Raw genomic sequence first — 25,146 nt, 5'->3', positions numbered from 1 at the left:
TTTCCAAATAACTTCTCTTCCTATATTCTGAAAATGAATGCCTTATCATTGCTGTCTGAGCTATTGTTAAAGCTTTCCTAATCATCCATGTGCTGCTATAACCATTGTTGTTGTTTCTCAGTGTACCCTTGCATGTTCTCAATCCAGAATGTTGTTTAAATCTTGATAACCACAGCCCTAAATGTTCAGTACAGCTTTTCCAATGCAGTCTCTGTCTTAATTGAATACTTTTCCTGTTGAGACCGTGAATAATCCATAGGCTTTGATTTTATGAAGGTGACATAGAGTATGTGATTGTTTCATTGATTGTTAATACATGAGCCCACTGTATCAGCCTGAAGTCGTCCTTGAAGACGCACTTTTCCAGCGCTTAAACATTAAACAAGTTTTATTGAAGGCCTGACAGTTTGGTGTCAGTACTTGTGGTTACGGATTCTTCTGTTTTCCTTGGAATCTAATAATGTTTGATTGCGAAAATGTGGGAAAATGTTTCTGCCTCCTGTGACACTAAAATGATATATTTTGGTGGTGTATCGGATCAAGAGAGATTATCCTCTCAGTGCATTGATATTTTTTTTAATTCTTATTCTTATTATAATTATTATTTACCACTTCTTAGCTTCAGAGGATTTGAGCCTTAAACATTGTCACTGTAACGTCACTTTTCTCGGGACTGTATCAAACAAACAAATGTCATGTGAACTGGTAGATGCTTATATACGTGTGTTGTGGAGCAGCAGTATAAAAAAAATTAAAAAGACGAACTTAAAAATATTTTCAAAAAATATATGCAGTGTCATCACCACATTTTTGCATTAACCCCATTTTCATGTCTCTGTCCTTCCGTCTTGCAGGAGTGTGAGTATGATTGACATGCGTGGGGAGGAGGAAGCCATGCTGCAGCCACACAGTCAAGTACGTCATGAACTGATGCACAACCAGTACAACAGGATGAAGGAAGATGAGGATCACTGGCAGGACGTGAGTTTCTCCCAGTTAACTTCAGGTTTCAGAATGTGCTTTTATTTCTTTGTGCATTTTATTACTTTTCTTAGCCAGTTAGTTTTGATGACGCGAGGCGACGCTTATATTCTAAATTTGTACTTCTGCCATCAATTACGTCCCAATTCTATCATGTCATGGTATGGTCTGAGGGCAGGAAAGTGCTTGAAGAGCTTTAGCACGTAAAGCAAAGCCAGAATTTGTGAATACGGTTACCTTGTTCTTTGTCTCCTGTCACCCTGCGGGCAGCAGGGTTTTTAAACACGTGCGTGTCTGTGTGTTTGCCAGGACCTAGCCCGATGGAAAAATCGGAGGCGGAGTATTTCCCAGGACCTGATCAAGAAGGAGGAAGAGAGGAAGATGATGGAGCAGTTGATGTCAGGAGGCACCTTTTCCACCCAGAGGAGAAGCATCAAAACCTACAGAGAGATTGTGCAAGACAAGTGGGTTAAAGCTAGTCATGCATTTAGTAACAGATGGGAGATGTTGAGTTTTACTTTGACCCCAGTTAGAGGGCGTGAAGGTGAAAACACTGTCAGCACCACAACAACGTTCAGCGGAATGATGTGGGTGATACAAGCTTCGAGACTCTGATAGTTTTGGTGAAGGGACCTTGAAAGTTTTTGCAAAGTGCTTTAATTTTGTTTTTCTTTAATTTAAAAAGGGCTCTATGAACCTTGATCAGTGGGTTGTGGGAGGGGAGTGAAACCATTGCTCTGTTTGCTCTGTCAGCCATTGTGTATGTGTCCTAGAAAGACAAACAACTGGAAGCCATGAACAAACCCACTAAAGTACCTTTTAGGAGCCCCTTTCACTAAAATCAAACTGTGCCATATCAGTTTTACACAGCCTTTTTTCTTCATCCCATCTCTATCTCATCCCATCTCTATCTCATTCCATCTGTTTGGCAGGGAGCGGCGTGAGGAAGAGCTGCGGGCAGCTTACCGGAGAGCCAAAACCCCGGAGGAGGCATCTGCTGTTCTCCAACGTTACGCCCAGCGTTTCTCCATCAGCGAAGCAGTGCTGGAACGCCTGCAGCTGCCTAAGCTCCTGGACCGGAGTATTTCTGCAGATCCCTCCTTCCCCTACTCATCCTTCCCCCTCTCTCTTTCCTCCTCACCATCCACCCCTGAACCCACTGACATGGACCCCAACGGGCCCATGAGATACCTACGACAGCACTCCGCCCCAGCTCCTAAGTTCACGTCGACATTCGAAGCACGAATTGAAGAGTTTCCCAAAGACTCTTCCTCACACCAGCGACCACAGATTCGCTCTCGCTCTTCAGAACCACCATCCAACCGAGCTCTGTCGCCCAAACCAGTGCCTTTGCTGATGCCCAAGCCTTATATCCAGTCCCGGCCCACAGCAGTGGAACCATGGCCCAGCAAGGTGAGTTTGACTCAGAAGCACATGTCCTTGTCTCAACAGAGAGAGTTGCCAAACATGAACATGGTTCCTCAGTGCTGAAAGACATTTTGGAATACTGCACCGTCAGTGTGGGTCCAAGAGAAAATAGACATCATGCTGATGTGTCTTCAGTGTAGCTTTAACCACAGCAGGTCTGCAGTGGGCACAATTGAGGTCCTGACCACTTTACATGTGGTTACTTCCCCATCTTGGCTGCCCTCCTGGCAGGCTGGCGGGTAAATTCCCCTCCAGCTCCCTTCTACATTTACATTAGAATGCCGCCGAACTGCCATGGTGATGAGCCGACTGGTTTCTAGGCACACACAAGACTTCCCCTCCCAGAGGAAGCAAGTCATGTTTCAATTTAGCTCAAAGTGCTCTTGACAGGATCTATTTCCTTTCCCTCTGGAAAAAAATGCCAAATGGGAATATTCAACATGAGATCTTGTGTTTTGGTGCGGTGGGCAGTTATTACCAGACTAAATGTAGCAGAGTTCTTTTCTGGAATGTCTTGTCAGGAGTCTGAGCTGAGCCCAGCTTTGAATAGAGCCCTCTGTTCCCTATTGACTTAAGAAGTTGACAAGTAGGGCCCTCTTAATGTGGAGTGGGCTTCCAGTAGACAAAGAGGGCCCACACAGGGTGCTAGGAGAGGGATGAGACGGTGGAGGTGGAGGGGGACGCACTGAGAGCCGGCATTCACCCATCTTCACCACTGTGTCTTAAGTTACCGCTCGCTAGGAGCTCCTCACACATATATTAGTGCTTCTTTGTCATGGAGGCCTGGATGGTTTTAGGGGCTCGATGAATAGCTAATAACGGACAGGGAGAAGTGGCTCGTAATGACCGCAAATGAGGGCAGTGGGTTCTTGTGTGTGAGGTTTCTAACTGAGTGTTTTCTGAGTTATAACCATTTAGTTTGAACAGACATTCAAGCAAATATTTCCTCCAGATATTAGTACTAGGTTGGTAAAATTAAAAATAAAATCTTTTTCATGCATGTTACTGCTCTTAATATTTTTAATGCTATTTGTTTTGTTCTTTAATAAATTATTTGTTATAAACCATCTTGAGATGAACACTGAATAACTTGTTCTTCTCTGACCAGGCGGATGGTTTGCTACGAGTCAACGGCGACGTAGGAAGTGATGACGCTCCCACCACGCCTGAGAGTCAAGGGAGGGACTCTCCTCCTCGATTTGAACCTTCCTCTTCTAAAACCAGCTACAGTGCTGTAGATGCTCCCTCGTCAGAAGCCTCGCCCACACACAGTGCACACACTTCCCTTGGAGGAGCAAGCCCAGCGTCAACACAGGCCAAAGAGACACCAGAAGGCACAGACGAGACAGTAATCGAGCATTCAACGCCACCGAGCCGACCCACCTCACTGCCAAAGGTCAGGATTCTATTCGTCTACTAGACACTGTGTTAATATGCAAGGGAAATATTAGATTTAATTGAATTTAAAGTGAAATTCAGAAAACTGACACATGATAAAAGAAAAAAAAATCATGAAATTGACAGTATGTGAACCAGATCACTATTCAGTGTCTAGAGTTTTGCTGATGCACGGTGAGTTAATTAGCATCTTGGCTGTTGCTGAATTTCAGCTCGCTGGTATAAAGCCACAACACTACAGCAGGAAACTACATTTGGATTAATTGTCAAATTTGTTTTCTGTTTAAAGACACCTTCCTTCTTTTTGTGTGTAAGCTTAAACATAGCACTGCTGACTACAGCTGACATCTGCAGAATGTAGCATGAAATGTGTCTTTGCAAGTCATTCACCTAACTGATCTGCTCTTTATATTTTGTCGTTTCATTTTCGACATGAACTTGACTTTTTGCATGAAAATGCCTCTTGATCTGTAAAGTTTTCCTTTAGATTCAAGGCTTCTTTGATATAATTTTAAGAATTTGTGCTCCTGTAGGAACTTCAGAAGCCAGAAGAACGCTTGGGGAAGAGTGAAGGAAGGCCAGCAGCTGCTCCAGAGGAGGAAAACCCTAAAGCCCTAAATCAACAAATGCCATCTGCAAGCATCTCTGGTATGTGGCTATGCTGACCTCTTGTGGTTACAACTTGAATTGCATTAGTGTGTGTCCTGAATTACTGTAACTTGCCTTCGGATTTAAAGAAATAAAATAGATGATTTGATCTTACTTTTAGTGTAAAAGTATTTTCGAAACTCTGAATTTTTACAAATGCATTGTGACCCAGTTCATAACAGGCTTTATCCATAGATCATGAGAAAAATCTAAAATATGCCAAAATAAACTCTTTTCTTAGTGCAACTGTATATAATTCTTTGAAAGTGTGAGAAGAAATGCATCTAAAAAGTTATGTTTTTATGTTTGAGAGGTAAACTGCAGTTTATTTATTCATTTTTTCAATCTCCATTTCCTGTGGCTTGAATTGTGTCATGATCAGTATGATACACTGTTGTTTGTGTATTTTCAGAAACCAAACAAAAACCAGAGAAGATTGTACCATCAAATCAAAAGACCTCCAGCCTTGAGCAGTCAGTGGTCACCACAGAGAGAAGTCAGTCAGTAACCTCACAGGTGAGACTGCCAGACCATACAGACGTCTGGAATTCAGTCCCTCCAGAAAAACGCGATTATGGGATCGCGTAATTCAACACATAATCGGCCAAAGCCCGAACATTTATGTGGGGTCCGCATTTTGTTTCAGACGCTGCACTTTCGTCGCATAAATCGCCAGTTTCCACGAAAAATGCACGGAATATGCGGGGCTTGTACAATCCTTGGATTGACGTCGCCAAAATGTCACTTTAAAGTCTTATTCATCAAACTGTAGTTTTTGCAATTTACTACAGTTTTTGCAAATTCCTGCAATATCATTGCATGAAATTGCATCAGTATCCTGCATATTCCATTGCTTTTTTTTTTTTTTTTTTAAGAAAACCTGTTTCATAATAAAGGATTTTTGCCCTCAACAATCACAAAAAAACCTCCACATTTTTCTGGAAGGACTGGTAATTGAACATACACAAAGAGAGAAACTGATAATCCTGCAAATCTGCTCCCAGACCAGCGCCTCCAGTTCTCACGAGAGGTCACAGAAAAAACTGCCAAGCTTAGCTGCTCCGGGATCGTTTGGTTATCAGCCACCGAGTGAGAGGACAACAGGTTCGTGATTGTCTGAGTCTCTCTACTCAGCTGGCAGCTTCTTTTTTCATACATCTTGTTTTCTAATTAGCGTATCCTCCCTGCTCTCTTTTCCTTTCTTATTTTTCAATTTAGCATTCTTGACTGTTTCCTCTTGTACTGCACAATGTCAGTTAAAGTGCTGTCGGCAATGTTTAGCAACCTATCCCTGCGTCCCTATTCTTATTCACTGACTCAATGATTTTTTTACTGTTTTTTCTTTTACATCGGAGTCCCTTTGTCACTTTCATAACTCCAGAAGAAGGATTATTTGATGCTTGTAAAGGAAACATGCATAAACCAGCTTCACATACACATTTTTTTTAACAAAAATAAAGCTGGAAAGCGTTGTTCTATTGTGGTCCTCGGGGCACTGTCAAAATTCCAAAAACTGAGAGCTTTGAATGTATTGCCTTGTCAAAGTATAATTAAAGTACTACCCCGCTTTAGCTGTCAGATTAAGATTCTGCTTTAGTACAGAAACCTTTTAGTGAATCAGAATTATAACATCTTTTAGATGTGTTTTAAAGATGTTTTTTCTTATTCTTTATGTTGCAGTATCAGAGAATGATTAAAACCCTCCATATTTAGATTTCTCCAGTGCTCTCGATGTCCATTCCTATTGGTCTTGACATCTGTCTATCTCCCCTCCCTCCCTTCTTTCCTGCTTCTGCTCCACCCACATATTTTTATTTTGCTGTAGAGCTTGCAAACACTGTCAGGTCTCCGTTGGCAACCAGCAGCCCTAATTTACGCTGGGAGTTCTTCACTCCACCAGGTAAAGCCCTTCATTCATCGGTGGAGCTCACCGTGAGGCACTGAATGCACAGGGTTTCCCTCCCGCTCCCCCAAGGGCCAGGCCACAGCCCTTTTGTCCCATCTGTTGTTAACATCCCCAGATGTTAAAATGTATCTCTGATTTTCCTCATTCATACTGCAACTCTGCACAATGACACAGCTGCACAGTCATTGAAGGTGTCAGTCACCCAGCTGTTGTGGCTGGAATTAAATTGTGAAACCAATAACAATTGATGGAAATTCTCATTCGTGGCTGACATAACTTGAGAAAGGAACCATCGGTCATGTGTCTGCCTCAGTGTACATGACCTTTCTACAAATTCTTGATACCTTTCGCATCTTTTATTTTTTGTTTAAATCATTTCATTTGGTTTGTTGATTTCGCTGGACTTCCAGTCACCTGGTCTTTCTCATGTCGTCCTAGCATCTTTACCTCACACTGTTTTACCACCTGTTTGCATGTCACCATTAAAGGACACATGTTGCGTCATAATTGACATTTAGACCCGTTAAGTTTGGTTGTTTATGAAAGTTGTATTTTAACTCAGGTTTTCTCTCACACTTCCTCTACAGAGGAGATGGAGAAGGATCGCCGCGGCAATGTGAGTAAAGGCATCATCTGACTTTGTTACATTTTGTGGTCAGACTCTCAAAAGACCATTTCTACTGCTTCTCATCTGGCTTCTCATCTCCCGGGTACCTGACCTTAAATATGTAGTTGGTGTTGGACTGTAGGAGGTTGTCTTCCACAGTCCGGGTGCTTCTTCCATGCAGGGAGCCGTTGGCGGCAGCAGCTCAGCAGAGTCTTCAGTGTATTTTAACCACCAAACAAGCACCTAAAATAAGCAAAATGTGTAATAAAAAAAAAAAAAAAGTAAAAATGTCACCACTTTGCTTTTGCCGTCTTTAGCTCTACATTTTAAACCATGTGAATTGTTCCTACCTACGTATGAGTTGATTGTATATTTCTGTTAGTGCACCTGTTGCCAAAAGAAAGACATGTTCAAGTAGAGCAACGAAATGCTACAAATACAGCCTGCATGTATAAAACAATACTGAGTTTTTCAGGTGTGTTTATTTGGTGGAGAAAATATCATGAAACATGACCAAAATCCACTGAAGATGCCACCCGTCCTGTGGATGACTACTTAATACAAGTCCACTTTAGAAAATAATGATCTGGACTATTCCTTCAAACTTCTCTGACAGTTGAAAAAACTAAAAGAAAGAAAACTGATTACTAAATTCTTCAGGTAAGATTTAAAAAAAAAAAAAAAAACGCCAGGCAGTCATGAACAAAAACATGATAACCAAAACCACGAAATAGGGTATGTTATAACTTCATGTAAAACTTTTAGCAATGGTATTCCAACACTTAACATCCATATTGTAGAAAGGAATATCAAATATTTTCTAAACATGCAACCATACAAAGTATTGTGTAAATTATTTCAATTTAGCTGGTAACAGCGTTGTGTGTTGACTTGATATTCATTTCCATAGATCAGGCGTTTGTTTTGATGCACTTTTTGCTCAGATTGTAAACTGACAGTGTGACAGGACACTCAGCGACTCAGCTCCACCTCACAGGACACAGGGCTGTTGCTGTAGCATGCCAGATGAGGATGCTGTAGACAACGTCCGAGTCTGCTTCCGTTTTCATTTGAGCTCACCTCTCTCTTTCTCTGTCTTCTCTCTCCTTAGTAGGAGTCCTTTGGCTAGCATTGGAGTAGTGCTGTTGTGGTAGACCAACTATTTCTGTCTCCTCCCTTCCCTTCTCTCTCCTGTGGTGGATGTTTGTGTGTACTGGTGTTGATCGGTGTGGGTGTGTGTGTGTGTGTGTGTTTACTGAGGCCGTATCAATCTATGGCTCTGTCACTGGCTTCTTGGTCGGACGAGTGTTTGTGGATGGATCTGAGTGTGCGCATGAATATTTGTGTGTGTGTGTGTGTGTGTGTGTGTATTGCATGTTAATGTGCGTGTGTGTGGGTCTGTTTGGGGGTCTATTAGGTGTCAGTCCCGGTGTTGCCTCAGGCCAGGCGGGGTGACCGCTGGTCTTGGGACCCGGATGAGGAGCGAAAGCGTCAGGAAAGGTGGCAGCAAGAGCAGGAGCGCATGCTGCAGGTACACAGTAAGAGGCAGAGCATGACGCATGAGACTGCCACGAGATCAGATCCTCACGTAGAGCCAAGCCCCACCCGGCCAGGGTGAACTGTAAATTTACCCTTCAGCTGCAAAATTAATTCTCAGAGTTGAAAATGTTCTAGTAAATGAAATCCCTACAAAAATGTTTAATTTAAATACACTTATGAGGCTTAATTTTGGGGACGTAGTAGTCTTGGTGTTACATTTTAATGTTTACCCTCAGCACAAAGCTCACCTTTCATAGGGAAATACAGGACAGCAGATACACTCTGGCTGTCTGCTGTCAACATTCAATAGGACTTAATGTCTAATTTAGAATGAAAAATGTTCCTCTAATTCTTAAGATACATGCCGATCAAAATACACACCTATTCTGCTGGAGAAAAAAAACGTATTTTATCCGTATCTGGAATTCCAATCATATTTTCTTCCCTGTAAAACAGAGTAGCTTATTCTCACATTTCCACCAAATATGACATTTCCCATCAACCAGTCTTCAACTTTTGTGGCACAGGGCCACCATTTGATAACTAGCTACGCTGGTCTGAGTGTAAGTGTTTGCCTCCTCCAATCTCAGTAAAATATCATGGTTACGGGCCGGTTGACAAAATGTTTTCACTATCGGAAACTGAGAGTCCAGATCATGCAGTACAACGTTTCTGCTGAGATAGTTTTAAAGTCGCGTGTGAGCCAAATATTAGTGTGACACGCCCACTTACCATTAAAATCACATTCCAAGTTTATGTCCCACCTCGCTTTGATGTTATACATGGAAATTGTTCCATCTGCTGTTTCATCTGGACTCTGAAGTCGTAGTAAATCTATCTTGAAGTGTGTATTTGTAGGATTGTAGGTGCTTCAGCTCAGTGCAGGCAGGATGTCCTCATAAGAGGTGTAGAATTTAGTTATTTGGTTCATATTAAGCCGTATTTGGTTCAAAACAAAGATTTGTTTCACTGCATAGCAGTTGTTTGTAAATTCTAATTCAAATGTTTATAAAAAAAATTTAAGAAGCCCTGGCATCTACAGGTATAATTTTGGTAAACCTGTTTTCAACCTTTTGACATGCAAAGCACCAAAACACTTGACTCAGTCGGTGAACACTTGAGTGTTCACCAGCCTCGTCAGCCAAACCCTGCGTGTGGCAGCAGCTGCTGTGTGACGGTCTCTGACAAGCTCCTTTGTTGCTACTTGCAAAGCTTGCATCCCTATTTGTTTAAAGCGTAACCTTCCCACCCAAAAGACACACTTCAGATGCTTCTATACACACCACAACCACGAGAGGGCGATGTTGAGCGGTGGAAGAACCTGTAGTTGTTTTTCCTCCCTTCCATGTCTCCATCTCATGCACAGACACAGATGAGGCCCAAGGCTGCTGCTGTTGCTGCTGCCCAAATCACCCTCTCTCTCCTCAGCCAGTAAGAGGCACTTATGCATATAAGCTGCAAAGGACTCATTTGTTATAAGCTGCTCTCATCTACGGTGTTGTCTTAAGAAAAAAATCTCATTAACTCAACAGTGGTGGGAACAGATTTCCCTGGTTTGTTGGAGGACTGCTTTAGATGAGATGGATGAATGTCTGGTGCATCATTGTGCTTGTTGCCTCCCCGGTTGACTCTGCGTCGTCTCTGTGGTCTTTCATCTGTCCTGCTGGAGCTGCTTTCTCTCTTGAGTCTTTGATCTGCTATTCTGGTCTGCTCTCAGGCTTCCTATGCAAGTCTGGAAAGAATGAAGCACTAGCCAGAGGGTTTCAGAGCGATTTGCATTGGAAAAAACACATCATTCATTCACGACAAACTTAATGCAGTTCCTGAAACTGGAGATTGTGTAGGAACCCTGAGTCCAGCAGGTTCTGCATGTTCTGCTTTTGCCCTTTGTTTGCACTGACTGCTTCTTGTTGGTTTGCTTTTTATCCCTGACAAGCAAATATAAGATCTGAGCAAGAGTTCAGCCAGAACAGAGAGAGAACTACCTTTAATTAGGTCTCAGAAGAAGGTTTATATTGGAAGTGAAGCTTTTACATCTCAGTCCCTTCTTGGGTTCAAATAATCAGGATGTACTAATAGACTAAAGCCTTCTGATGCCAGATGTATCTGTGTATCAGCTCTGCTTTCCTGCCGCCTGAAGATAGTTTAGTCTCTGTGTTCGTTGAGGCTTTGTGCTGCATGTCATGTGTCTGTTGCCACGGTAACAGGAGAAGTACCAGCGGGAGCAGGAGAAGCTGAAGGAGGAGTGGGAGAAAGCTCAGAGGGAGGTGGCAGAGGAGGAGAGGAAGTACCACGAGGAGGTGGGTGTATGTTGATGCTTCAGGGTAGTGGTATTCCAACACTAATCTACAATTTCCATGAAGAAAATATTCAGTAAGTCTTTGGTTTTATTACCAGTGCAACAGTAGGGTGGGGCCACAATAGATGAAAACCAGTCTGGTATCCTGTCAATCAGAATCCCGTCAGTCTCAAACTGAGAGTGAAGTCAGGATTCAGACTTTGAGCTCAGAATTCTGATCCTATCACAAAACCATTATGTTTTACACACTTTTTTTTTCTTAAACTTTGAACACGTTACTGTAGCTTGGTCCCCGCTACTCGCTGCTGATGGAACTAGCATAGCTGCACCGTTGACTCGTACCGGACGAAAGACGTCAGGCCTCATTTGTGTCCCGACATCGTAAAGACAGGCCTCGCTCTGCCTTCAGTTGACAGAATGTGTGTGGAAAGAAAGTCATACTGGCAAGATGCTGAGTGTGATTGGAACAAAACAGAGCAGCGTCACACAGACTCGGAGCTCCAGGTGGAGAAAGTAGCAGAACCCGATTTCGTGGTGACGCTACAGAAATGTCTCACTGACACAAAGTGGATTAGGGTGTGTTCGTGGACTGACTCATCAATAAAGGTACGTGTGTGTTTGATCCACGCAGGAGCGTAGAATACTGGAGGAGACTGTGATGCCTCTGACTCCTCGGTCCTCCGCCCTGCCCTCCCCCAGCCGGGGGGACCTTTCTTCCACCTCGGAGGCCCAGGAGACCATCGTCCGCTCACTCGCTGACTGGGAACGCAAGCAGGAACTGCTGGAGAGGCAATCGGTGAGTGGCTCATTGACTCATGGATGATTTGTTTGTTACGTGTGTGCTTTCATTTTGCATCAGATTAGCAAGAGACTCTTGATGGCCGTTGTCTGAAATCACATGACTGGGCAGGTGGTCTTTGGATTGGTTGATCAGCTCACTATTCTCTGCTCCTGATTGGTTGGCACAGAGGGGAAGCACAGAGAGTGTGGAATGGAAACGGAGAGAAAACGACAGAACCAGTGACATCAGCACCGCTGACGACAGCATGAAAACAGGCAGAAGGTTGGTGAGCAGACTCGTGGGATACGACCAGTTCCTTGTCTGTCACGGCTGAAATGAAGCCCTGTTTCTATTTTGTCTGAACTTTATTCAGTTGGTATTTTTTTTATTTAGTCTCTCTGAGGTTTATTACCAACCGCATTAGCAACAAGAGAGCACAGAGTGAGAAAGACCCAGTGGTGGAATAAATGTTAGTTTGATGGAGCGCTTTTACATGCGGTTTTAACAAGCCTTAAAATTGGATTGGAGTGTTGAGATGCTGCAATTGAAAATAAAGTAATTTCAGTCTGTTCTTTAACTGCATTCTGACACGAGACTAAGAAAAATGAAAAATGGCAGTGTGTTTATAGAACAACTCCTCCCTTAGTAAAATAGCTGTTAGATGATTATGATCAGAATCTCTTCACTTCATGTGTTTTTTTTCCTAATATTGGTAAATGTAGTCATTGAGATCTGGCTTGAAGCCTGTGGAAAACTTGGAACTTCTCAAGGACATGTATTGAGAAGAGTATCAGATGTTGAATGTGCATGAATATAATACGTTAGTTTTGTTCTTCATGTCCTTTGCACTTCTTTCACAGTATGGAAGTGCAGTTGGTCTTAAATTGCATTCATAATAGTCTTTAAGAGTCTCAAATCAAACCTGAGACATGCAGAAACCTTCTAAAATGAGGAACCTTTCATCAGTGACCCAGCAGCAGCTATGTCATGGCCATGCAGTTATGACTTGTTCTCAGCTTCATGTGTCTCTGACAGCCTTTGCAAGTTGTTGCATCACGTTGAGTTCTGTCAGGGTGCAACTTGTATCTTTGAACCTGTTTCTACTCTCAGTGGGAGTGGTGAAAGTAAAGTGAAATAAGCAATGTGAGGCAGACCTCTTGGATCCAACACGAGCAGCAGGGGACATTCGTGATGTGCGTTTTATTTCCGTACATCATCAGCTCGGTGAGTCAGAGCAGCAGCAAGGGAGAGATGCTCGGCCACAGTCTGCAGAACGGCCAAAAGCTTCCCTCCACGCCCGGCAAAACCTCAACGTCAGTCAAGAAACAACAAGAGCACACAGCAGACGGCAGCAAGCCCGGCCGGCCTGCAGGAGACCGCAGGTGTGTGTGTGTGTGTGTGTAAGAGAGTCTTAAGTCTAGGCTGCACCATATTTATTTGAGGATTTAGGTTTAAATGTCACTTGTGTACCTCTACATATCTTTTTCACATATAGACACTGGCAATGCTTTCCTTCTGAATAAACATGCCTTTCTCCTAATTTTCTTTTATTAGAAAAAGTGTCATTTTCTTTCATTCATGCACGTTTCATCTGAGGCGTAAATGTGTATTTTACAGACCAGGACAACAACAAGGAGGTTTTGTTGCTCAGTAAATCCTTTAGCTCCCAGTCTTGGCCAGCAGGTGGCACCTTTTACATCTTTTTCCCCTCATAGTTTTGTCTCTACAAGATTCGACAAGAGAAAACACTTTTCAAAACATATTTATCGTAACGCTGATGAAATTTAGAGACAAATTACTCTACATGTCAATAGAATAACCGTTTGTGATGCACCCAAACATCCTTGAATCCTTCTCAGCTGTGCGGAGAGTCTGATTGGTGTGTCTCAGCCAATAGAGACTGTGAGTCATCGCCATCTTGCATGTCCATTTCCAGGAGCGGCCCTGTTGATAATAGCACAGGCTGTAACTCATCAAAGCCCCCTGCAGCATGTCTTCATCCAGACTCCCTGCCTCCAGCGCCCAACAGGTACCGCATCCCAAACAGCCCCCTTCATCCCTGCATTGTCATTTCCCGCTTCGCTGCCTACGTTTCATCTCATATCGTTGACGAACGACCCTCCAGGAATTTCAATGAAAGGAAAATGGAAGCTAAGAGTTATGAGGTCGAATTAATCTCTTTTCAGAGAGCCTATAAACATTGCTGGTGCTGGTTCCCGGCACTGCACCTCATTAAAAATATCCTTTAGAATTAAAAATGTTAAAAATGGCAAATATGTGAAACTCTGGTCGAACAGCATGTACAAAAACAGATGAGAGCAAACACACACACACACACACACACACACACACTAGATAGAAGCACAAACAAACCTGCAAAAAAAATACCATGATACACCAGGAAGATTACAGGAGTCTTTTCTGTGTGATTACGTCTGCATCTCTCTGCTCTGCTGTAGGTCTGTCAGTGGGAAGAAGCTGTGCTCCAGCTGTGGGCAGCCATTAGGGAAGGGGGCTGCAATGATCATCGAGACCCTCAGTCTCTACTTCCACATTCACTGCTTTAAGGTTAGTGACGGAAGGAGGGAGTTTGTCTTGAAAGACCGGATCATCGCCTGTTTCATCATGAGGAGCAATCATGAGTTTAGATGTAAATGAAGATCCTCCGCGCGCAGTTGTCAGATACATATTAGATGTGTCTGACATGCTCTTTGCAAGAAAAAGAAATCCAATTTTCCTGTTAGAAGAGGCGGCCATATTGACCCCACATCTCCTGACTGACAGCCGACGCTCGTCAGCTGATCATTGAGATTAACTGACTCACGCAATATTCGTGAACCAAGTGTCTGCGCACCACTTAAACTACCAAAACTTTTTTTTTTCTTTATAAGATGTTCATTTTAATATGCAAAGATAATGAAATAATGTTTAAACAGAATGAATATTTAATAGTTTACCGTTTCAAATGAATAAACAGATCAGCAGAGGAAAGACGCAAGTGGAACATGTTGACGTGCAGTCAGGTGGCGCTCTGGCGGTACCAGTGTCCCAGACATGTAGAGGTAGCTCCTCGCTCACTGGTGTGACCAGCGTTCCACCAGTCAGGGGCATTAGTGTCTGATGGGAGGAGATTCTCCATCATTTAGACGTCCAGGTACCTCTGGGTCTTCAGTTTGTGGAGGGGCACAGCAGTCCCTTCCCAGGAGCCACATCACGCGCTGCTCTCTCTCCGTCTCATCTCTAACAAAAGCCCACTCAGCAAAATATAGCCGACAGCTGACGTGGTGGGTCGCACACGACCCCATGCATTGATTGACGTGTGGCGGATACTGTTTTTCCTTTCCTGTGCTGTGATCACGAAGCATAGCATCTGTTAATGGTTGATTAGTTAACAGGAACATCTCTGACCTCTCATACATGTTTGGTTATACTACTCAGTACCTCCTGAACTGTTGGTGATGTCTTCTCATCCTGCTTGTTTCTTATTATGAACTAATGAGTAATGTCAATGTTTTTGTCTCTCTCTCCTCTTGCGGCTTCCCCTGCCTTCAGTGTGGGGTGTGTAAGGGACAGCTAGGTGACACAACCACGGGGACGGACGTCCGAATCAGGAACGGCCTCCTCAACTGCCACCAGTGCTACATCCGCTCCCGCTGTGAGTCCCTCCTCTTCCCTCCTCCGTGTCCTCCTCTATCTCTCGCCCCATCTCTAGCCTGCATCCCTCTACAGCGTTTCCATCCTGCACCGATATCCAAACCTAAAAAAACAGTTATTAGTGAAGATCATGTGTTCATCAGGTTAACCCTTCTCTAAAATCATAAAAACTGAAGCGGCTGGATCCCAGCTGAGGCGCCCTCGCGCTCCAGCTGTGACGCGGCAGCTGGAGCTGATCACGGACGCTCGAGATGATGCTTGTCATTCCACCAGCGGCGCTGCAGCATGATCAGAAGCTCTATAAATAAAATGCGTGGTCTGTTCTTTGATGAAGACCAAGCTGCACTGAGCAGACTGAAGGAGGACACAGGAGCGGCTCTGTCTCATAGCCAAGTGGTCTCTCTTTGACGTGTGTGAGGCTGCCATGTTTACTCCAATGCCTCTCTGACCCCTAAGACTGGAAGTAACGCTACAGCTTCTGGCTTTCGCTAAGCAAACATTTTTCACCACTCAGACATTAACTCAACCTTGAACTAACAACAATGAAGTACACTGAGTTTGTGTAGAGGAGAAGACACCTGCCGTCCACCGCGAGGACCCCCGCCGCAGCTTGGTTTAATCAACCTGTGCTGATTCTGCAGCTTTGCACACACCAGCACTTTACACCCTCGTGATAAGAGCAAAACAAAGCACGGCCAGTGTCCTGTTGAGGACCAGCTGTAAAAGTGTTGCCACGACAGAGACCACAGAGTCACAAATTTTAAAATAAAACCCCTCCTTTAAAGAACAGCCCCCCCCCCCCCCCCCCCCCCCATGGAGTCACGCAGCACTTTTTTACTCCTAATTACTGGATGTGGTTGCTTCCTGCATTTCATGATAAACTGTGGTCAGCAAGGCAATGACGGTGCACCCCAACATCAAGAGGGCCGAGCCGTGTCCGATTCATCGACCTCAGAGTAAACGTGGCAGCGTTTTCTGATGGAGACAGAAGAGGTAGTTGAAAATGTACGACGCTTATCAGCGCCCCGCTGTGAGACCGATGTCACCAGCATATTTTCATTCAAAACTCCTGGCCAGAGCAGCCAGGAGAGGGAGGACACCGCTGATCATTCACAGCTCTTTCACCTCCTCACAATTTCATGTTTCCTTCAAGGCACGACTCCAATTTGAAGAAGCTGTTGTCATTCATCCGCTGAGTCTCAATCACATAACTGTCAAGTCTTAATCCTGGATTAAGATGCTCTTCCTTCATTACACTTCCTTAAACGCCCTTGAACTTCAGTTCCCAGACAACAGTTGTTGTTTCTAAAAACTTCCTTCTCTATCTCTTTCCTCTCAAGCGGCTGGACAGCCAACCACGTTGTGACGCTCGACAGAAAAGGTTCATGGAAGAAATCCCATCTCTGTTTAACCAGATTATCTGCAAATCATGTCCTTCAAAGCACGTCGGGATCTTTGCAGCTCAATAACCCTCGAGGATTCATCACGTGGGGATCTGGGGACTGTCAAATGTTTAAAAGAAACTCTTTAACTTTTGTGTGTAAGTCATCTGATGCGTGGGGGTGGACGAGCGTGTTTTAACATCCATCAGTAAAAATACAGAGCACAGGAAGGCTGTGTTGACGTCCTGTTCAGTCAAAATGGAAACCCAAATGTTCATGTCACAGATAAATAGAATCTGATTCTATTTTCCTGATTTTCCATTCAGTTCCATGTAATGGAAATGCAGTATCTCGCACACCTTTGTTGTCATTTAAGAACAATATTCTTAATTTGGAGTGATAAGAATCAGAAAAGTTTATAGAAGATGTGGTTAGGCAGCTCAGTTTGGTTTTTGTAATTTCAGGGGGGGGAAAAATGAATGAATGTCCCTGCAATGACATGCAAGACTAAAATAAAAAAGATATTCACAAGCGATATTCTAAAGTGCAAAGGTCACTCTAAAGGTCACTCTCGACCTGCTATTTCAGTCCGCATCATGTAGTCACTACTTCAGGCCCTCGCAGTGACCTCCTGTGTCCAAATAAAACGACCTTCTCCACATAAATTCTGAATGTACTTTCATCTTTTGGGCAATAATATTGACTTGTGAGCTGTTTTGTGCTTTGCGGTCACGCGGTTTTTCCTCGGCCGGCCGTCAGCTTGGAAAGTCAGGATTTAATGTGCCTTAGGAAAGAACGACAACGCAGGAAAAAAACAACAACAAAAAAAACCCACCAGCTCTATGGTGGGGTTTTTTTTTTGTTTTTTTTTTTTAATTATTTTATTTTATTTTAATCATTTTTGTTTTAGTTTTAGTTTTGACAGGGATCTGGCCAACGTTTCATCCCGTGTTGACGGTTTATTTCACACACTTTACCCCCCAACCCACCCCTGGTGACTCCTCTGTGATTTGCAGTGATAAAAGGAAAACACAAAAAAAAAAAGAAGTCTCGATGCTGCAGGGGGAACCCACGGATTTAATTTTCTCGTTTTACTCTAGAGCGATATAGTATGCTATTAATTGAGGTTAATTTTGATAATTGCTCAGTGGTAGGATTCATTTCTAAGTATAAAACCACACATCTCACCTCTGGTGGAACAGCAGAGGTGACAGTGAATACCAGCAGGTGCAACATTTGGTTGGATGAAACTAAAGATCTGTGCCGCCAGCTGCACATTTTAAGTAACTTGCTTCGTTTTAACTTGACATGAGCTCAGTTATGTTTTGTGGATGTATTAAAAAAAAAAAAAAAGTAAAAAAAAATTTAAAAAAAAACAAACAAACAAACAAAAAAAAACCAACTGCACGTTTAAGCCTAAAACCAAATGATTTGCCGTATGAAAGCAAACTAGCCGCCTCCTCCTCATCCTCCTCCTTCCTCACTATAGCCAAGCTTCTGTTCCACTCGTGTATTTTTCCTTTTTTTTTTTTTTTTAATCCTGATTTAGTTGAAGAATAAATCTCGGCTGAGTCTCTTATAGCGGGATCTTTGAGACGGAGCTCTATCTTCAGACGGCCTTCTTAACAGGATAGTTGGGGAATGAAAACCTTTACGTATGTTCTGTATTTATTGTAATATTCACCTGAACACTATCCGAAATATAGGTTACATTTGATGTTTAAATGCAATGGCATTTATAGCATACTGTATGTTTATAAATAAAACGTTATAAATTACATATATGTGACTGTTTGTTTGTCATTTTGCAATAAAAGATCATCACCAGGGATCAAAAGATGAATTTCATACACCAGCGAAACCCGAGAGGAAGAACAAAAGCTGCTTAGGGCCAGTAAGTATCAATAAAATGAGTCCTTTTCTCCTTCATCTAAATAATGTTTCCACTTTATGTCTAATAAAATCCTCATTAAGATTTGGAGTTTTCTGAAAGGTAGTCCTACTTTTATTTCCAACTCCAGTGAATAAAACTCTTCTTTCTTTCTTTCTTTCTTTGCGTTTGTTTTCCGTTTTGGTTTTTGTTGTAGTTTTCCCTTCTCGTCAGAGATTTGAATTTGACCTGAAATTCAATAGCAACCTGAGAAATTTTCCACCGAAAGGGGAGGAGAGAAACGGAAAGGAGCAGGCGGACGGCGGTGCTGTCCCTGGTGCTGAACTCTCCCTTCCAGCGGCACGGACACGCGGCCTTCAACGGTCCCATCATTAGATATCATGCACGTAGAAGAAAACCCACTTTTCCAAAAGAAAACATGACAAATCCAACTTGCACTATTATTATTTTTTTTTTATCATCAACAACCATTTCAATGGTACACCTGGAAAACTATGTGCACATGTAGAAATATTTCCTTCTTAAATATAAGCATTCATTACCTACATATAAATAACTTTCAGATCCTGGACAAAACATGTTACGTAATGCTCACAAAATGGGAGGAAACTCATTGTAAAATCAGACAAAGAGACAACATGCAAATTATATAGAAATAAATACAATGTTTGCATCCATTCCCTTTTTTTTCCTTTTTTTTTTTACCCAAAATAAATTTCTTCTGAAGGGAATTTTTTTTTTTGTCTTTTTCTGTAAAACATCCAAAAGGCTTGTATGATGGATCTACAGGGAGTTATGAGCTATGGTTCACCTAGAGAGGACGAGGATACTAGTAACACTTTACAACTGGAGCCACGAAAACACTGCCGTAGAAAGACACACAAAACATACAGCTTCCTGTGGGGGGGTGAACATTGAAGTACTTTGTGCCTTTTCTTTTCTTTTCTCTCATTTATTTTTGTCTAGAGGGAAAAAAAAGTTTATGTTGATGATTTTAAAGAAACTAAATTTTCAGCAGCTTTGGAAACAAAATAAAACGACGAGGAGGAGGAGGAGGAGGAAGCTTCCACGCAGCAGGTTGTTTGTAGGGGACAGGAAAGCAAAAGCGTCTGGTTGGATATTGTACTTTCAGACGTTGGTGTGTGTGTGTTGGGGGGGGGGGTGAGAGAGCATCCGCAGTCATGGTTATTAAACGTCTCTCTCGCAAACAAAGCAGCTGTTGAACTCTGACTTGTGACAAAAGAGGCTTCTTTTTTTGCTCACTGATGGCGCTACCGCGTTCCCAGTGCGCAGGCGCGTCTTTGCGCATAACCAGGAAATGTTAAAAATTAAAAAAAAAAAAAATCATTTTAAGAAGTCACAAAATCAAACATTGAGTCTTTAGTGTCTTCTTCTTTTTCACGTTATCTTCTTTCAATCAACCCACGCGTGTGATCTTAGTGAGTGACGGGAAGACGGAGGAAGCGTTTCTCCAAACCGGCACCAGAGGAACGAACGTGACTTTGTCAAAACGGACATTTCTACAGCAAATGATCACGAGAATTAAATGGCGCAAGGCATAAAAATAAAACACAGTTATCTTCTTTTTTAAGCTGTTTTTATTGTCCCATAGTCTGTCTCGGGCAGTTTCTTCTCAGTCTCGGGAGGAGGGAACTTTCCTTCTGCCCCGTCTGCCTGTCCTTCTGTCCTTCTGTCTGCTCCCGCGGGGCAGCTTCATTAGAACATGCTGGTTTTTACTAACGTGGCTTTGGCTCCGTTCTGTCTCTGCAAAGACGACAGTACGCTGGCGAACGGCCCGCCCAATGAGTCCGGGATAGAGGTGATGGTCCCCGGGGCGGTGGCCCAGCCTTGGCTCGGTGCGGTCACTCCCATCCCGGTGGACACGGAGGTCTTCACTTGGTCCACCTGTCCGTTCCCGGTTGTGTTGACTTGGCCTCCGGTAGGGCTCGGTCCGCCGCAGTTGGAGGTGGGCACGGGGTTCGGGCCCGGTCCTCCCGTGCTGTCGGGGTCAGTAGATTTGGTCTCCTTGCTGTCTTCATCTCTGGAGTCGGATTTCTTCCCAGAGCCGGACTTGGCAGCCGCAGCGGCCGCAGCGGCTGCCCGCTCCTGTTTACGGAATTTGGCGCGCCGGTTTTGAAACCACACCTGAGTGATTGAGAGGATAGAAGAAGGTAAATCGCGACGTAATCAAAACCTATAAACAAGCACATAGGTTTTAATTTAACATCGGAACTTTTATTGTGGGATAACAGTCTTAAATTAAAGAGAAGTTTTTTTCTTTAGTTCGTGTGTAGTGCACAGCTGATTCAAGCTGTGAATATTATGCCAGAAAGAAAACAAGCTCTTATTTCAGTTAAATCTATGGACAAAACAAAACTGCTGATTCCACGCGAAAATGCAGCTCATTTGCATCCTAAATCCGTGCGTAATCGCTGCGTAAACGTGCGTAATGGCAGCAGGTCGTCCGCCCGCTGGAGGAGCCGGTCCTTTGTTTACCTGAACTCTGGCTTCAGTCAGATCGATTTTGAGTGCCAGCTCCTCTCTGGTGTAGATGTCCGGGTAGTGCGTCTCAGCGAAAACCCGCTCCAGCTCCTTCAGCTGCGCGCTGGTGAAGGTGGTCCGGATGCGCCTCTGCTTCCTCTTCTCGTTCAGTCCTCCGTGGTCCGTGAAGAGTTTGTAGGGAACTGAAACGAAGCGTCACGGTTACATGTGCAAAAACTAGAAGTCATTTCAGATGTGATATATTTTTGGGATGAAATCCCGTCCGGCTGGATGAAAACTAAAGCCCCTCAGTCCCCGTTACGTCTTTGATTTGGCGGTGAATCCGCTCAGCACTGATAAATGCCGCTGACCCGTGATGCGGTTAATTGTAATGTTAAACTAATTGTTGCTCCACAGATTGAGGCTCAAGTTTTGAGGGGGGGAAAAAAAAAACACAACTTGTCATAATGTTCCCAACCCGCCCCGCGTGCTGCTACTGTAACGCCAATCCGGTGTCAATAATGAGCTTTAGTCTTTGGTTATCTAATTATTTTGGAAGCTTTATGTCTCATCGCAAAGTAAATAAATTACGCCGATCATTTTGGCAGCTTAAGATAATTCTGTTGGAGGTTTTTGGGGTGTGACTGGGATCGTATAACCCCGTAACTGAATTACCTCTTGCCTGCAATCGCTTCTAACGTGATAAATTCTTTCATTTGTGTAAGCAAATTTCGTTTGGTAAATACTAAACACATTTCCATTTTCAAATGTAATCAAGGCTTCCTATAATACGGCGGGTTGAGGCTCCGGAGCCGCTGCTTACCTGCGGCGTAAGGGCTGCTCTGGTGGTCCCGCAGGGTCCCCAGACTGCAGGAGCCCGGCGTGAGGGACGGACAGCCGGAGGTGGCCCCGAAAGTGGTCCTGATGGGATTGTACTGAAACCCGCTGGCTTGACTGCACGAGCTGAAGTCCGCGTAGGCCGATGCCAAGCTCGACGTGTCCATCCCGGCCATACATGACTCGTAGGCAGAGGAATTTAGGTAAGAATACTCCATTTTATACATTTGAGAAGGTTCGGTGGAGTTAGAAAGTGATGCACTTCCCGGGAAAACTGCCGATTTAAAAAAAAAATAAATTAAAAAATTAAAAAAAAACAAAAACAAAAACAAAGAAAAAAATTGGGTTAAAGAAAGAAAAAAATAGGGAAAAAAGAGGAGGACTCGCGGTTTAGGGGAGAGATGTTTGGTTTGAACTGAGGAGGCTGGACGGTGCGTAGATGTTGACTGCTCAGCGCCTGCTCCAAAACTGGCCTCCTTTATAGGAACCTAGCCCTGTTTTATGAAAAGCCCCCTAAGAGCCGCCTCGCCTGAGGTCTCTAGAGCATATAGTCCTCATAATAAACTTGGCTCTTTCCGCTTGGACAATAGCAAAGCGGTTTGCTCTTATTGCTAGCGCTTTTTTACATGACAATAACTCATCAGTCTATTGGGCTGGCACTGGGGGCCCGGGCTGTCCAACCTCCCTATCATTGATCCCCTGCATCTCTAATTAGAATTTAATACCACGCCATTACGCAGCCCTCCACCAGCAGCCCTACACCACCACCACCACCCCCCTGCACCCCACCACCACCCTCCACCCTCCCTCTCCAACCACCATCTTGCCCTTTAATTCAATCACACCACTTGGAAATAATGAAAGTTGGGTGACGATTCTCCCTGATCCAATTTTCTCCCAAGCTTTTAAGCCTTTTAAGCGACCGTATACCTTGGGCAGGATTTCACTAGTATTCCCCCTCTGCTCCTCTCCTCTCTGCCCGTCTGCTCCGACTCCTGTCACTCTGCACCGGAGCAGCACGACCGGCGTGTTCCTGCCGGGTACTTCCTCTCTTCTTCTTCTTCTTCTTCTTTTTTTTTTTTATTCCTTCACCAAGACGTTCTAAGCATCCGTGCGCTTCCGTGGCTGCAGGTGGAACCGGTTTTTAATGACATTGAAGCTTCCACATGGTTCTAGTATCAGAAAAACCCCTGAACGAAGCAACAACGTGCTGCTGACTGTGGTTCACCCCCTCCCCGTTTTTTAATACTTTTATTTTTGCACAAATCAAAGGGAAAACAAAACCCACCGCATCAATAATCGCATCCCCTCACATGCACACTCATGGCTCCTGCAGTAATTATTATTATTCCCCTTTTTATCTTAGACCATTAATAACATCAATGCTGTACAATTACATCTCACAGCAGCATTCGATTTGTGTTTCTTCCGTCATATCACGTGAAAATCCTCTACCATCACGTTTTTATTGAGGCTCGATTTATTCATTTTCATTATTATTATTTTGTAATTGGAGGCTGAATTAAGTGACCGAGTGTTTCACGCTCGGCGCTGCTGCGCGGTTCCGCGTGTGATTTTTGGGATTCAAATGTAATTTTGTCTTTATTGCTTTCGTTATTTCGTTTATTTGGCAAATAACATCTTTCTAATGAAAGTAACGAACTGGCGGGGCAGTCGTCGGACCCTCTTATAAGCTCACAATATTGGCTGAGTGGTTAATTCGGTTTGTGTAATAAGGTAAACCGTTGTCTATGGCGCTCACACACACACACACACACACACACACACACACACACACACACACACACACACACACACACGGGCTGTTTCTGTGTTTACCCTCATTGGCCCGAGTTCAAGTCTTCGATTGGAGCAGAGAGGCGCAACAGGACTTATGCAAATTTAAAATTAGACGATTTTTTTTTTTACATTTATTGTTTGCCTTTTATAATAAAAAAAAAACTAAAATCCCCATGATTTTGTTTTTACTATAGCGCGTGAGGAGAAGCTTGTAACAGAATCCTCGTGTGGTTTTAATTATGAGCCTTGTTTTTATTATATAATATAATAATAATAATTATTATTATTATTATTATTATTATTGTAACCTGTAAAATTCTAAACGATCTTGTGAATTTCTTTAGTTTTGATCTTTGGAAATCTTGAGCTGTTGAGCTCATGACGGAGGCCTGGAGGAATAAACACGTGGAGGCCTTCATATCTGAAATATATCCGGGAGACACAAAAGACAAAAGGTGGGAAAAAGAGTTTTTATTCCTCTTAAAACGGGAGGTTTCTGTCCTTACACACACACATATGCGTATTTATTTATTTTTCATACAATGAGACTGAAGAACTTGGTCCTGCAGCCTCCTTCCACCAGCTCGCATCAATCGCCTCCAGTTATTTTTCCACACAACCGCTGATGTCTTGCACCGTTTCAGAACCCCCCCCCCCCCAAAAAAAATCTTTCTCAACACAACCGGGTCTCTATTATGTAAATGTTTTCTTATTTGTTTATCTTATTTTCTCTTTTCTACACACGAGCTGGGACCCGTAAACTTGTACCAAATGGTTAATTTGATTACTGCAACCAAAGAGCCAAATGGCGCGGCCGTCCTCCCTCCACGCGTCTGGCAGCCAGAGACGCGACCATCTCTGGGAATTAATCTAATAACGCCTCCAAAAGAAACGAGAAGTCTTTTCTGATATTTCGCCGAGGCAAATACAATTAAAGCCTTTAGCCACCGGCTCCTTTCACTGGAGCTGCTCTTTATTCTGGCGCTCTATGGTCCCAAACTCCTCCCTTTGATAGTTTCAACATCTTTTAATTCCTCCAGCTGCTGGTGAGAGCAGGGGTAGTTTTTTTCTTCAGTTTTTTTTTGTTTTGTTTTGTTTTGGTGTTTTTTTTTGGGGGGGGGGGGGTGAGAATATTAAATCCAGCTTTTGCCAGATGAAAACAGGCACCGGTGGCTGCAGGTCCTCACATTCGCCCGCCAGCCGCGGTGATTTACAGTATAACGACCCTTTAACTCAAATATATCAGCTGGTTAATTTGTAATTACGCGGCAAATAAAGGGCCTCAAACATGTGGCTTCACTTCAATAAATCAGGAAAAAACGCGAGGTGTGCGAGACCCTGAATTCCCCCGGCAAGTGCCGGGACAATGGACGCGATACGCCGGGACCCTCCTCTCCATTTAGCGCGCGCCGTCGTTGCTCAGCAATACAGGAATGCGGGTCGACAGGAGGGACAAAAAAAAAAAAAAAAAAGAGGAACAAAATGCCATTGTCCCCGGATGGATTGGATGGATC

General features: G+C 43.5%; 2 protein-coding genes across 4 annotated transcripts in view; one reads left to right on the top strand and one right to left on the bottom strand.

Annotated features, from left to right (window-relative positions):
* LOC147251485 (LIM and calponin homology domains-containing protein 1-like) overlaps window positions 1-18,458 on the top strand; it is an 85,623-nt gene extending 67,165 nt beyond the window's left edge. The window contains exons 13-30 of one of the 3 annotated variants that reach the window (XM_086222252.1): window positions 855-981; window positions 1,291-1,445; window positions 1,914-2,394; window positions 3,518-3,805; window positions 4,341-4,455; window positions 4,868-4,971; window positions 5,460-5,559; window positions 6,281-6,355; window positions 6,949-6,977; window positions 8,386-8,499; window positions 10,715-10,807; window positions 11,438-11,602; window positions 11,775-11,869; window positions 12,808-12,969; window positions 13,524-13,616; window positions 14,047-14,155; window positions 15,140-15,242; window positions 16,582-18,458. In XM_086222252.1, coding sequence (XP_086078378.1) covers window positions 855-981; window positions 1,291-1,445; window positions 1,914-2,394; window positions 3,518-3,805; window positions 4,341-4,455; window positions 4,868-4,971; window positions 5,460-5,559; window positions 6,281-6,355; window positions 6,949-6,977; window positions 8,386-8,499; window positions 10,715-10,807; window positions 11,438-11,602; window positions 11,775-11,869; window positions 12,808-12,969; window positions 13,524-13,616; window positions 14,047-14,155; window positions 15,140-15,242; window positions 16,582-16,607 — 2,434 coding nt within the window. In that variant the 3' untranslated portion in view covers window positions 16,608-18,458. The remainder of the gene's footprint in view (window positions 1-854; window positions 982-1,290; window positions 1,446-1,913; window positions 2,395-3,517; window positions 3,806-4,340; window positions 4,456-4,867; window positions 4,972-5,459; window positions 5,560-6,280; window positions 6,356-6,948; window positions 6,978-8,385; window positions 8,500-10,714; window positions 10,808-11,437; window positions 11,603-11,774; window positions 11,870-12,807; window positions 12,970-13,523; window positions 13,617-14,046; window positions 14,156-15,139; window positions 15,243-16,581) is intronic. The other 2 variants (XM_086222253.1, XM_086222254.1) reach the window with 2 other exon arrangements.
* A 1,772-nt stretch (window positions 18,459-20,230) lies between these two features.
* phox2bb (paired like homeobox 2Bb) lies at window positions 20,231-22,227 on the bottom strand. Its single transcript, XM_086222255.1, has 3 exons — window positions 21,819-22,227; window positions 21,011-21,198; window positions 20,231-20,659 (listed from the first exon to the last, which is right to left on the bottom strand). Exons 1-3 carry the CDS (start codon window positions 22,057-22,059, stop codon window positions 20,231-20,233), a joined length of 858 nt encoding a protein of 285 aa, XP_086078381.1. The 5' UTR covers window positions 22,060-22,227.
* Between the last annotated feature and the right edge of the window lie 2,919 nt (window positions 22,228-25,146).

This window comes from Aulostomus chinensis, chromosome 13 (genome assembly GCF_037954235.1).
Source record: "Aulostomus chinensis isolate RoL2024-O1b breed Wild chromosome 13, RoL_Achi_v1.0, whole genome shotgun sequence".
In the NCBI taxonomy this organism is placed as follows: domain Eukaryota; kingdom Metazoa; phylum Chordata; class Actinopteri; order Syngnathiformes; family Aulostomidae; genus Aulostomus; species Aulostomus chinensis.
The sequence above is the reverse complement of the archived record's forward strand: the minus strand, read 5'-3'. Positions and strand labels throughout refer to the sequence as shown.

Bases quoted from the DNA above. Each gene is read 5' to 3' on its own strand.
- phox2bb (XM_086222255.1), bottom strand. From the start codon at position 22,059: ATGTATAAAATGGAGTATTCTTACCTAAATTCCTCTGCCTACGAGTCA. The intron at 21,199-21,818 runs GTAAGCAGCGGC...GCTTCGTTTCAG, and splicing joins GAGCAGCCCTTACGCCGCAG to TTCCCTACAAACTCTTCACG. The intron at 20,660-21,010 runs GTAAACAAAGGA...TCAATCACTCAG, and splicing joins TGACTGAAGCCAGAGTTCAG to GTGTGGTTTCAAAACCGGCG.